This window comes from Puma concolor, chromosome B2 (genome assembly GCF_028749965.1).
Source record: "Puma concolor isolate L17-30 chromosome B2, mPumCon1.1.hap2, whole genome shotgun sequence".
NCBI classification, from domain to species: Eukaryota; Metazoa; Chordata; class Mammalia; order Carnivora; family Felidae; genus Puma; species Puma concolor.
The window spans coordinates 81,992,948-82,005,324 of NC_141671.1; the positions used below are offsets into that span (position 1 = coordinate 81,992,948).

A 12,377-nucleotide genomic window follows, 5' to 3' on the forward strand; every position below is an offset into this window, starting at 1 on the left:
AATCAGAGTGATTTTTCTTCAGTTATGCTTTCCTCTGCTTTAGATTCTAACATAATGCAGGAAACAATGACTTGAATAAACCATAGTACATCTGACCACAGCCAAAACACAGAAAAGCTGTCAGAGAGGCTCCAGGGTCTCTACCCAAGAGCCATTCTTTCTTATCCTTGTTGCTAACTCTAAGAACCCAGATTTTGTTTAGATTTGGGTCAGGAATGGAAGGGGCAGCAAAGTATTCAGGGAAAGTAAATCTCTCTTCAACCAAAAGGGATAATGATCAATCTAAGCCAACTGAGGCACTTCATTTCTTTTATTATGTAAGCCCTTTTCAGTAGGTGTTCTGTCACCTGCAGCCAAAACCATCCCAACAGGTTCAGAATGCTAAGGAGCAGTTCCTGACATAAAGCTTTTTTGAGTCTTCATTCATTTGAGAATGCCAGCCACCTACCACAAGACAGGCCTCAGACAGTTCTCTAGCTACCATCACCACTGCTAAAAAGCTCTCTCCTCCAAAAATACAATTTTTGAAATAAAGAATGGCAAAATATTAAAAATGTCATCAATGAACCTAAGTACTATTCTTTGTACTATTCTTTTCAACTTTTCTGATGTTAATAATGAAAAGGTGGAAAAAATCTAATTGTGCATAAAACTATAGGCAAAGGTGTTAGTAAAACAATTCCAGTCCTGAGTCCACAATCTACAGAACACGCTCATTAAAACACTAGAGAAAATAAAGCATGCATGTGATATAAGGCACAATGCAGCTCACTTTAAAAATGTAGAACACATGACGGGCACCTGGGTGGCTCAGTCGGTTGAGCGTCCGACTTTGGCTCGGGTCATGATCTCACCATTCATGAGTTCGAGCCCCGCATCGGGCTCTGTGCGGACACCTCAGAGCCTGGAGCCTGCTTCAGATTCTGTGTCTCCCTCTCTCTGCGCCTCCCCTACTTGTGCTCTGTCTTTCTCTGCCTCTCAAAAATAAAGAAACGTAATAAAAAAAATATTAAAAAAAAAAAAAAGAAGAATGTAGAACACATGGAGAATTAGTTATTTAGAAGATAGTGAGAGCTTTATGTCCATGAAAGGGAGCAATGAAACTACCAACTTTCAGAGGAGGTAGTTATTGCAAAGGAGCTGTTCTAGGTAAGGACCAGAGACTAGCAAATAAACTAAATAACCCAGCTTCCTTTCAACAGAGAAGCAAAAATAGTACTACGTACCTTTTTCTTGGAAATGTTCAATTTGCTTCCAATGACTTCTGCCATTTTCAGTTTGCTTGTATGCTTAGAAAGCATTGCTGTGAAACAGTCCAGAGCCTATTAAAATAACCAAGGTCAATGCCGACTGACTTTTTAAAATACTGTATTAATAACACAGTGCCACTATCCTGGCCACAAAAAGAACATAAAACCCAGCAGGAACATTTCTGTAAAAGTAAGGAGAGTAGAAATAAAGTACCAGCTCTAGCATCAAGGACCTTATCATAAGAGAGACAAGACACAAACAAATGTGAAGCCTTTACTATCAAAATACTGGTTAACTGGGAAAAAATTTTAAAAGTCTCATTTTACAAATCTGACTCTACAGTGGAAGTAACACCAAAAGATTAATTTCTAGCTGTAAAGGTAAATTCTTGCTGCACAATAAAAAAATCACATTGTCATTACCCTAATCCAGTACTCAATCTCAGCAACTTCTGATAGGCCAACCAGATATGTGTCTCCTGATGTAATGAAATATAAAGTACATATCACCACCAAAAAAAGAGTCTACCCAAAAAGTCTGAATTTGAGGGGCGCCTGGGTGGCTCAGTCGGTTGAACGTCCGACTTTGGTTCAGGTCATGATCTCACAGTTCATGGGTTCAAGCCCCACATCGGGCTCTGTGCTGACAGCTCAGAGCCTGAAGCCTGTTTCAGATTCCGTGTCTCCTTCTCTCTCTGCCCCTCCCCCACTCTCACTGTCTCCCTCTGTCTCAAAAATAAACATTAACAAAAATTTTTTTTAAAAAAGTCTGAATTTGAATACATTGCGCATTTGTTAAATTTCCATTTACAGGAAAGATAAGAGATAAAATGACAACGGAAAGGATACCACGAGTGTGGCAAACAAAGAATACATTTGGTTCTGCCACCACCAACCAAATGTTAAAATATCAATAAAATTTGGGGCGCTTGGGTGGTTCAGTTGGTTGAGCATCCGACTTCGGCTCAGGTCATGATCTCGTGGTTTATGGGTTTGACCCATGCATCAGGCTCTGCTGACAGCTCAGAGCCTGCAGCCTGCTTCAGATTCTATGTCTCCCCCTTCTCTGCCCCTCCCATGCTCATGCTCTGTCTCTCTCTGCCTCTCAATAATAAATAAATGTTAAAAAAAATTTTTTTTAAAGAGAGGGAACTTATCCAGTCCTTGTCCCTAGTATCTGGCACAGAGCTTCAAAAACCCTTGGAATTACCAAGAGTAAGAAGTGTCTTTTGTTATTTACTAGGGCCCCTTTGGATCATATTTGAGTTTATTATGCTAATAAACAAGGTGACTCCTGATGGACCCTTAGGCAGTTTGAGGGAGGGGCTGGTCTGGCCAGAAAGACCCAGCACTTACTGGAGGGGTGGAGCTGAAAGTTCTACCCTCTGGAGTGGGAGGAGGGGCTAGAGATTGAGCTCTATCATATGGACAATGACAGAAGACCCCAATAAAAGCCATGGGTGGCTCAGTTGGTTAAGCTTCCAAGTCTTGATTTCCGCTCAGGTCCTGATCTCATATTTCATGAGATAGAGCCCCGCATAGGGCTCCGAGCTGACAGCAGGGAGCCTGCTCGGGATTCTCTCTGTCCCTCCCCCACTCACGGTCTATCTCTCTGAATATAAATAATATTAAAACAACAACAACAACAACAACAACAACACTGGACATCCAAAGTTCAGAGAACCTCCTTGTTGGTGGACATACTAATGAACCAGGAAGGTAGCACACCCTGACTCCAAAGGAACAGAAGCTACTGTATAATCAGGATCCTTGAAACTTCGCCCTTTTTGTCTCCTCCATCTGACTGTCTTTAAGTTATACCTTTTATAATAAAACTATTACGTATACTGTAAGTATAGTGTTTTCAATGAGTTCTGTGGGTTACTGATCATGACACATCGTGGGAACCCCTGAATTTATAGTTGGTAGGTCACAAGTGAGAGTAGCCACCAAGACTTGCAGCCTGAGTCTAAAATGGGGGCAGTCTTCTAGAGAACTGCACCCTTGACCTGTAGGGTCTACACTAACTCGAGATAGTCAGTATCAGAACTGGATTGAATTACAGAACACCAGCTGGTGTCAGAGCAATGAAGAAGCAACAGGATAAAGCCAAAAGGTGGAACATTCTGCAAAACGGGCCTGATCTCTTCAACAAGATAATATCTCTAGGGGCGCCTGGGTGGCTCAGTCAATTAAGTATCCAACTTCAGTTCAGGTCATGATATCACAGTTGTGGCTTCAAGCCCCATGCTGGGGCCTGTGCTGACAGCTCAGAGCCTGGAGCCTGCTTCGGATTCTGTGTCTCCCTCTCTCTCTGCCCCTCCCCACTCATGGTCTCTCTCAAAAACAAATAAACATTAAAAATAAAATTAAAAAAAAAAAACAAGATAGTATCTGTAAAGAGGGGAACCCTGATAGTAAAAGCATTCTTAAGCTTATATGCACAGAAAAAAGTCTGGGAGCGCCTAGCTGGCTCAGTCAGTAAAGCATGTGACTCTTGATATCCGGGTTGTGAGTTTGAGCCCCACATTAGATATAGAAATTACTTAAAAAATAAAATCTTAAAAAAGAGGAAAAATATCTGGAAGGAGATACACCAAGGTGTTAAAAGTGCTGGAGTACCTCTGAATGAAAGAATATTTTTATCACTTTGCTTTCCTACATTTTCCCATTTTCAACAATACATATATACTGTTTCTATATTAATAAAGTACTTGTATACAAATGTTCAGGGCAGCATTATTCAGGTAGCCAAAAGGTAGAGATAACCCACATATCCATTAACAAATAAATGGATAACAAAATGTGATATATTGATACAGTAAAATGTTATTCAGCCAAAAAAAAAGAATGAAGTATTAACTCATGCTACAACATGGATTAACCGAGAAAATAAGCGGAGTCAAAGAAGCCAGATACAAAGAGTCATGTATTGTATGATTCCATTTATATGAAATGTCCAAATTTAGCTAATCTATAGACAAAAGGTAGATCAGTGGTTGCCAGGGGATATAGAGAGGGGAAAATGAGGATAATGGCTAATGGGTACATGGTTTTCCTTTGGGGTGATGCAATTAGAGAGAGTTCTATAATTAGATAGTGGTGATGGTTCCATAATTCTGTGAATACAGTAAAAAATGCTGAGTTGCAAACTTTAATAAAAGAGTGGATTTTATGGTATGTGAATTATATCTCAATAAAGTGGTTCTATGCAAACACACAGAATGACATTCTAAAACAGAGACTAAAGATAATAGGAATCCTATTAATGCCACAGTTTTATTTTAAAAATATAAAACAGGGGTGCCTGGGTGGCTCAGTTGGTTAAGCGTCCAACTTCGGCTCAGGTCATGATCTTGTGGTTCGTGGGTTCAAGCCCTGCATAGGGCTCTGTGCTGACAGCTCAGAGCCTGGGGCCTGCTTCGGATTCTGTGTCTCCCTCTCTCTCTGCCCCTCCCTCGCTCATGCTCTGTCTCTGTTTCTCAATAATAAATAAATGTTAAAAAAATTTTTTTTTAAATAAAAAACAAAGTTTTTCTTAGAAAAATGAGAAATTTAGGGGAATGAGAAGGCAAGTTCATGGGAGAGAAGATCGAAATTCAAGCAAGGACTGACACACAGCATTTCAGGTTCGGCTCCCCGTAAGTGTGAACTCCATATGTGGTTTCTTTCTACTCAAGCTAACTGCCAAACACAACAAGACACTGTAAACTCTCCTCAATCCTAGCTAACAGAAACCAGAACACTTTATAATCAAAAGTGGTTAGAGGAGCCAAGATGGTGAACAGCATGGAAGTTTTTTGTGTGTCTCGCGTCCATGAAATACAGCCAGACCAACACTAAACCATCCTACACACCTAGAAAACTGACTGGAGGATTAACACAACAATCTGCACAACCTGAACCACAGAATTCAGCAGGTATGCGGCACGGAGAAGTGAACCTGGGGAGCGAGAAGGTGCAGGAAGGGAGGTGCTTTTGCGAGCGGAGTGAGGACGGAGACTGAGGAGGGGAGAATATGGGAAAAGCACCCCTCCCCAAAAGCAGCTGGAGAGAAAGTGGAAAATTGGAAACAGCTGCAGGGACTAAACTCTAATCAAAAGTGGTCAGTGCTTTAAGAGCCCACAGATCTTCAGGCAGTATCACTTTTATTCCTCAACAGGCAGGAACAAATCTCTAACTCTAAAATATGGCAGAGTTGTAATTCAATAGGGTTTCACTCCCACATAACACATTTTTTCCCCAAGCCCAGCATACAAGGCTATACTTTGCAACCCCCACATAAATTTTTCTGAACAAAGTTAAAAGGTCCTACAGAGACTAGTGGAGGGATCAGACAAATAAAACTCTATCAGACAGACTATGAAATTATATCTAGGAATAAATATTGAACATTTTTTTCAGTAGGCACCACACGCAATGTGAGGCTCAAAACCACTACCCCAAGATCAAGATGCTATACTGGGCCAGCCAGGGACCCTTAAATACTAAACATTTTAGAAACGCTACATTTTACAACACTCTTATCACCTGGGAGATTTTGTTTTTATTTATCTTTAATTTCAGTGTCTGTTTTACTCTACCCAAACTATACTTATTTGTTATTAGTAGTAACCTGTTTCAAAACCAAACATTTATTATGCACAGTTTTAAGACATTAGTTTGGTTTTAACTAGCTAGGAATAATAAACACAAAAGAAAAATCCTGATAGCAGCCAAGAGACAGAAAATAAAAATGAAAATCAATAGCCTTATAGAGTACAGAGAAAACAAACAGGAAGATTCTGAAGATTCTCTTACCTCTTGAAAAATATTTAAGGATGCTGATGAAGACAGACTGTCAAAGCTATGAACGATCCTATTACACCAATTCAGTAGATCCCTTTAAAAAAAAAAAAAAAAAAAGCCAGGAAATAAAAGACCATAGGTCATAGACAACAAAGACATCAGCGTTAAATTCAATCCACTTAAGTCTGGAGACACCAGACAATGAAGTCTCACTGTAACTCTGACATTGTGAAAATAAACAGAGCAGTGGAAAGAATAAGTGAGGGGGTCCCACTCCCTACCCCTACCAGGAAGTGATCTATCATTCATTTTACCCCAATCCATGCCAAACAAGGTTGAGGGGTGGCCAATAAATTCTCAGAGCAAACTGAGGGGAACTGTCCATTCCTAATGCTCACTTCTCAAAGGGCAAGTCAACCATCAAGAAAAGAAAGCAAAGGCCCAGAACCCATACATATAAGCAAAATCCGAGTCTTATTTATGACCCCAAATGTAACAACAACAAAAAAAGCTAGTGAAAGAATTATGTCAGTAACTAGTCCCAACCTTCTAAAGTTATTTTTTGGGGGTGCCTGGGTGGTTCAGTCAGTTAAGCATGTGACTCAGTTTGTGAGATCAAGCCGTGCATCAGGCTCCATGCTGATTGCGCAGGGCCTGCTTGGAATTCTTCTCCCTTTCTCTGCACCCCCCAAATAAATACAGATTTTTCTTTAAATACAGTTATTATTTTTTCTTTTAAAATTTTTTTTAAGTAGGTGCCATGCCCAATATGGGACTTGAACTCATGACTCTGAGTTTAAGAGTCCCATGCTCTACCAACTGAGCCAGCCACGTGCCCCCAAAGTTACTTTTTAAAGCTAAAATAACATTACCTATAATAAGCCTTCTCAATGATTAACTGTAAGATCTGAAAACAGGATTGTACACCATGAAGCAGTTCACAGGTCTAATTTCAAAACCTGACCCCTCATAACCATTTAGTGCTAGTTGCTAAGAACTTTAAAGGGAAGGAATTTTTACAATATCAACTCAAGAGGTGCCTGGGAGGCTCAGTTGGTTAGGATCCAACTTTGGCTCAGGTCATGATCTCATGGCTTGTGAGTTCGAGCCCCGCATCAGGATCTGGGCAGACAGCTCGGTGCCTGGAGCCTGCTTCAGATTCTATGTCCCCCTCTCTGCTTGCCCCTCCCCCATTTGCGCTCTTGAGCACACTCTCTCTCTCAAAAATAAATAATCATTAAAAATCAATCAATCAATCAATCAATCAAACATCAACTCAGGAGGCACCTGGCTGGCTCAGTCAGTGGAGTATGGGATTCCTGACCTTGGGGTCAAGGGTTCAAGCCACACATTGGGCATGGAGCCTACTTAAAAGATGAATAAATAGAATATCAACTTGAGTTGTCTGGGTGGCTCAGTCAGTGGGGTGTCTGACTCTTGATTTTGGCACAGGCCATGATCCCAGGGTTGTGGGATCGAGCCCCATGTTGGGCTCCACACTGAGCATGGAGCCTGCTTAGGAGTCTCTCTCTCTCCCTCTGCCTCTCTCCCCTACTCTCACTCTAAAATTTAAAAATATATATACGTATACACTCAAGGTTTAATCCAGTACCTTAGAGACAACTCTCTTCCCTCAAGGCTTAGTCCTTTGTTTTCTCTTCTGGCTTCTGAAACTTCCTCAGGTGCCTGTTCACATGTAACAGAACTATCATTCTGAGAGTGATGTTTCTCTCCAGTAATTTGGATGTAAATGTCAAGCAAGTGATCAGTTACTGCCAAGAGGCTGGGATATCTGTTCTGAAGAACCTGACAGAGGGAGGAAAAAAAGCAAAGAAAATTTAGCAGCAGACACAGTGATTTTTAAAAGCACATGTGAACTCCTGCTGATATTAGTCAACCAAAAAATGAATTTCCCTCTAAAATTTTACCAAGTACAGTTGTCCCCCCCTTATCCACAGGGGATACGTCCCAAGACCCCAGTGGATATGTGAAACTGCAGTTAGTATGAAACCCTATAAATACTGTTTTTTTCCAAAACAGACATTCCTATGATCAAGTTTAATTTATAAATTAAGCATAGTAAGAAGTTAACAATAATTAATAATAAAATAGAATTATAACAATATGCTGTAATAAACATTATATGAATGTGGTCTCTCAATATATCTTGTACTGGGGCACCCGGGTGGCTCAGTTGGTTAAGTGTCCGACTTCAGCTCAGGTCATGATCTCACAGTTTGTGAGTTCCAGCCCCGCGTCAGGCTCTGAGCTGTCAGAACAGAGCCTGCTTCCGATTCTGTGTCTCCTTCTCTCTGCCCCTTCCCCACTCACGCTCTGTCTCTCTCTCAAAAATAAAAACATTAAAAATTAAAAAAAAAAAATTTATTCAATATATTTTGTACTACGATAACGTAAAATGATAAAATGTCTACATGAGATAAAGTGAGATGAATGACACAGGCATTGTGACATACTGTCAGGCTATTTCTGGCCTTCTGACAACATCAGAAGGAGGACCATCTAGACTGAGGTTGACCATGGGTAGCTGAAAGAACAAAAAGTGACAGGGATAAGGGGGAACTACTGTGTAAGAACTTATGCCAATACCCACACCCCTGTCGCCCTCAAAGACCACAACTTTTTTTCCTAGCCAAACGCAGTTATCTGGCAACGTCACCATTTACACAACCTAGGGTGTAGAAGCCAGATGGTAAAAGGGTGTCCAAGCAACATATACATCCAAGTCCTAGGAACTGACTCACTGAAAAATCCTGCAAGTACTACCTACTCTAATTTTTAACTTTATTTTGAGAGATAGAAATATCGTGAGTTGGGGAAGGGCAGAGAGAGAGGAAAGAGAGAGAATCCCATGCAGGCTCCATGCTGCCAGCGCAGAGCCAAATGCGGGGCTCAACTCACTAAGTGTTGAGATCATGACCTGAGCCGCAATCAAGAGTCAGACAGAGGCTCAACTGACTGAGCCACCAAGGCGCCCCAATACTTACTCTGATTTTAAACGAAATTCTAGTAAGGTTTGTTATGTCATTTCTCCGCAAATGCAATCAGAAGCAGTTAATAGGAAAAGAGAAAGGAAGTGTGTAAAACCAAACCACACTAAAACGATTAATGTTAAGTACTGATAAAAAGCAATTGATCTTTAAAGAGCAAACAACAGGGGCGCCTGGGTGGCGCAGTCGGTTAAGCGTCCGACTTCAGCCAGGTCACGATCTCGCGGTCCGGGAGTTCAAGCCCCGCGTCAGGCTCTGGGCTGATGGCTCAGAGCCTGGAGCCTGTTTCCGATTCTGTGTCTCCCTCTCTCTCTGCCCCTCCCCCGTTCATGCTCTGTCTCTCTCTGTCCCAAAAATAAATAAACGTTGAAAAAAAAATTTTTTTAAAAGCAAACAACAGGGGCACCTGGGTGGCTCAGTCGGCTGGGCATCCAACTGTCCAACTCTTGGTTTCAGCTCAGGTTATGATCTCGCAGTTCGTGGATTCAACGCCCTCCTCCAGCTCTATGCTGACAGCAGTGCCTGCTTGGGATGCTCTCTCTCCCTTTCTCTCTGCCCCTCCCCTGCCTGCACGTGTGTGCTCTCTCTGTCTCTCTCAAAATACATAAATAAACTTAAAAAAAAAACTTTAAAACAAATAAAATTAAAATTAAAAAAAGCAAACAACAGAAATTAAAAGGCAAAAGATGTAGTCCTATTCACTTCAATAACTATTGAAAATTTTCTGCAGAATGATAATTAGTGCTCATGATATTGGTTCCAAGGTTTTATGATATGGACTTATTCAGCAAGTCTATTTTAAAAGGAAGGGAAATATGTATATATTAGAAATACTGTCATCCGGGGCACCAGGCTGGCTAAGTTAGTAGAACATGTGGCACTTGATCTTGGGGTCATCAGTTCCCACATCAGGTGTATAGTTAATACAAAAAAAATTTTTAAAGAAAAGAAATATTGTCATCCAATACATTTAAGTTACCTTGAAGGTATATTGTCATTCCAATTTGTATATGAAAGATGCACTTACTCTGTATTATGTAATATACACATATTTACAAAGATAAACAACTAAAACCTTTTAACAAATGTCATCTGAAGTGGCAGATCTCATAGATTTTACTTCTTCATGTTGTTTTACTGAAGGATTTTACAACAAATATTGCTGAAAACATTGAATATGGATTAAAAATGAAAACAGAAAAATAACAAAATCAATAAATTCAATTAAATGGATACACACACAGGTTTTTTAAATACAGAATATAAATTTTTGTGTAGGGATGGAACATTTATAAAATTGGTCATATATATTCATGACCTTGGTCACCACAAAATATAGACTATTTTCATCACCCCTTAAACAAACAGTTCCCTCATGTCGCTTCTGCAGTCAGTCCCTTCCCCCACACCCCTGCCTGTGGGAATCAGGAATCAGAATCCAATCCCTATGGTTCTGCTTTCAAGTCTGTCACATACACGTAATCATATAGGATGGAGCGTGTAGTTTGGTTTCTCTTACTCAGCTATTGTTTTTGAGAATCATCTAAACACCACTTCATGTATCACTAGTTTAGTCCTTTTTACTGCTGAGTAGTAATTCCACCATATAAGTGTGTAAATAGTTAATTTTTAAAATATAATTTGTTATTTCAGCAAGACGTCAAAGACAGCCTTCTAAGCATAAAATAAGTGGGGGTGACAGCAATAGAAATGCAATTCCTTATACTTCCCATGAGGTCAGCATAGGAGATTACTGTATTTTCTAACTAATATACACAAGTGTTTTCGCCACCAGTCACTTATTCAGGTGAATAAGAATTTATTAGTAAGTCCAGAAGTTTAAAAATAACAAGTGAGCCTCTCAAGGTCAACTATTTAAATATGATATACTTCATATAAGTGATGAGGTGAATGCTCCTATGGTACGTCCTGTGAACAGAATGACTCACAGCTGCTCATGACAGGAATGGAAAGATGAGCTTTGGCTTTTACTTTAAGAACACAAGTGAAAAAAAAATAAAGTAGCTGTAAATGCTGTTCTGATCCTTTCAATCCCCAAAAAAATCACACCTAAATGCGAACTTCAGTCCTTTTTAAAGAACAGATGGCAATTTAGGAATGAAAACTAAACATTCAAAGGTCTACAACTGCAAAAGAAAAGAGCTGCATGATAACACAGTAATACACCAAACAATTACAAATGGCAGGCATAGTGGATGCTGGGGACACTGGAGGGGCTACTGCTGCGGGCAGCAAAATGGGGAAAGACATACACAGAAATAAGACACCTGGGAACCAGAGTAAGATAAGAAATTCACAAGTCCAAAACAGGCTGCAGAGTTATAAAAAAAAAAAAAAATCATCACACTGGCAAGAGAAGGCTTCTGAGAGATTGCACGATCAAGCCTTCTCCAGTAATATGGTGAAGTAGATACCGCCCTGAAAAACCCCCTCTGCTAATAAACAACTAAAACATTTGATAACGTTGTCTTGTCACTTATTTAAATAAAAACTTATACCAAGAGTAAAGCATCCTTCCCATCCTTCCCATGCCTGAATGATCACTGACAATGCATTTCTCTAAGATGAAGCATTGCAGATTAGGAAGCTTTCCAAATGAGGGAGTAGATACAAAGGGAAAATGAGAGGTTAGCAGGGTGAAGAGAGGTACACCTCATAATGATTAAGGATAACCAGCAAAAACTAAAGTGAATCAATGTGGAAAATAAAAAAAATAATAATTTATCTCAATTTTCATTAATACCCGGAACACAATGTACATACACTAAGTTGCTGGGTGTTAAAGACGTTAGTTACAAAACAACTTAGTAAACAAAAAAAGTTCTTTGGAAACAATGGAGAAAAATACACTCTGAGAATTATATGGTAATGAGGATGGGGCACCTGGGTGGCTCAGTCAGTTGAGTGTCTGACTCTTGATCTCAGCTCAGGTCATGATTTCACAGTTCGTGGGTTTGAGCCCTACTTTAGGCTCTACACTAACAGTGAGGAGCCTGCTTGAGATTCTCTCCCTCTCTCTCTGTCCATCGCCTGCTCATGCTTGCACACATGCGCTCTCTCTCAAAATAAATAAATAAACCTTAAAAAAAATGGTACTGAGGAATTACTGTTCATTTTATAGAGTATAATAAAGTTATTGTGATTACGCATGAAAATGCATTTAAGTTTTTAGAGATGCATAAGTATGAAACGTTTGCTTTCCAATATATTCGCAAATAAATACCAGATGAAGTTAGTACAGTAAAATGTTAGTACATTAACTATTAATGAGTATTTTGGTGATTCATTACACCATTTCCTCTATTTACAT

The 12,377-nt window shown here is 39.9% G+C and overlaps 1 protein-coding gene across 2 annotated transcripts in view; it reads right to left on the reverse strand.

Moving 5' to 3' along the window:
* The window catches only part of MDN1 (midasin AAA ATPase 1), a 172,963-nt gene that overhangs the window by 134,336 nt on the left and 26,250 nt on the right, over nt 1-12,377 (reverse strand). For both annotated transcript variants that reach the window (XM_086707409.1, XM_086707408.1), the window contains exons 10-12: nt 7,651-7,844; nt 6,051-6,132; nt 1,227-1,322 (exon numbers count right to left, since the gene is read on the reverse strand). In XM_086707409.1, coding sequence (XP_086563535.1) covers nt 1,227-1,322; nt 6,051-6,132; nt 7,651-7,844 — 372 coding nt within the window. The remainder of the gene's footprint in view (nt 1-1,226; nt 1,323-6,050; nt 6,133-7,650; nt 7,845-12,377) is intronic.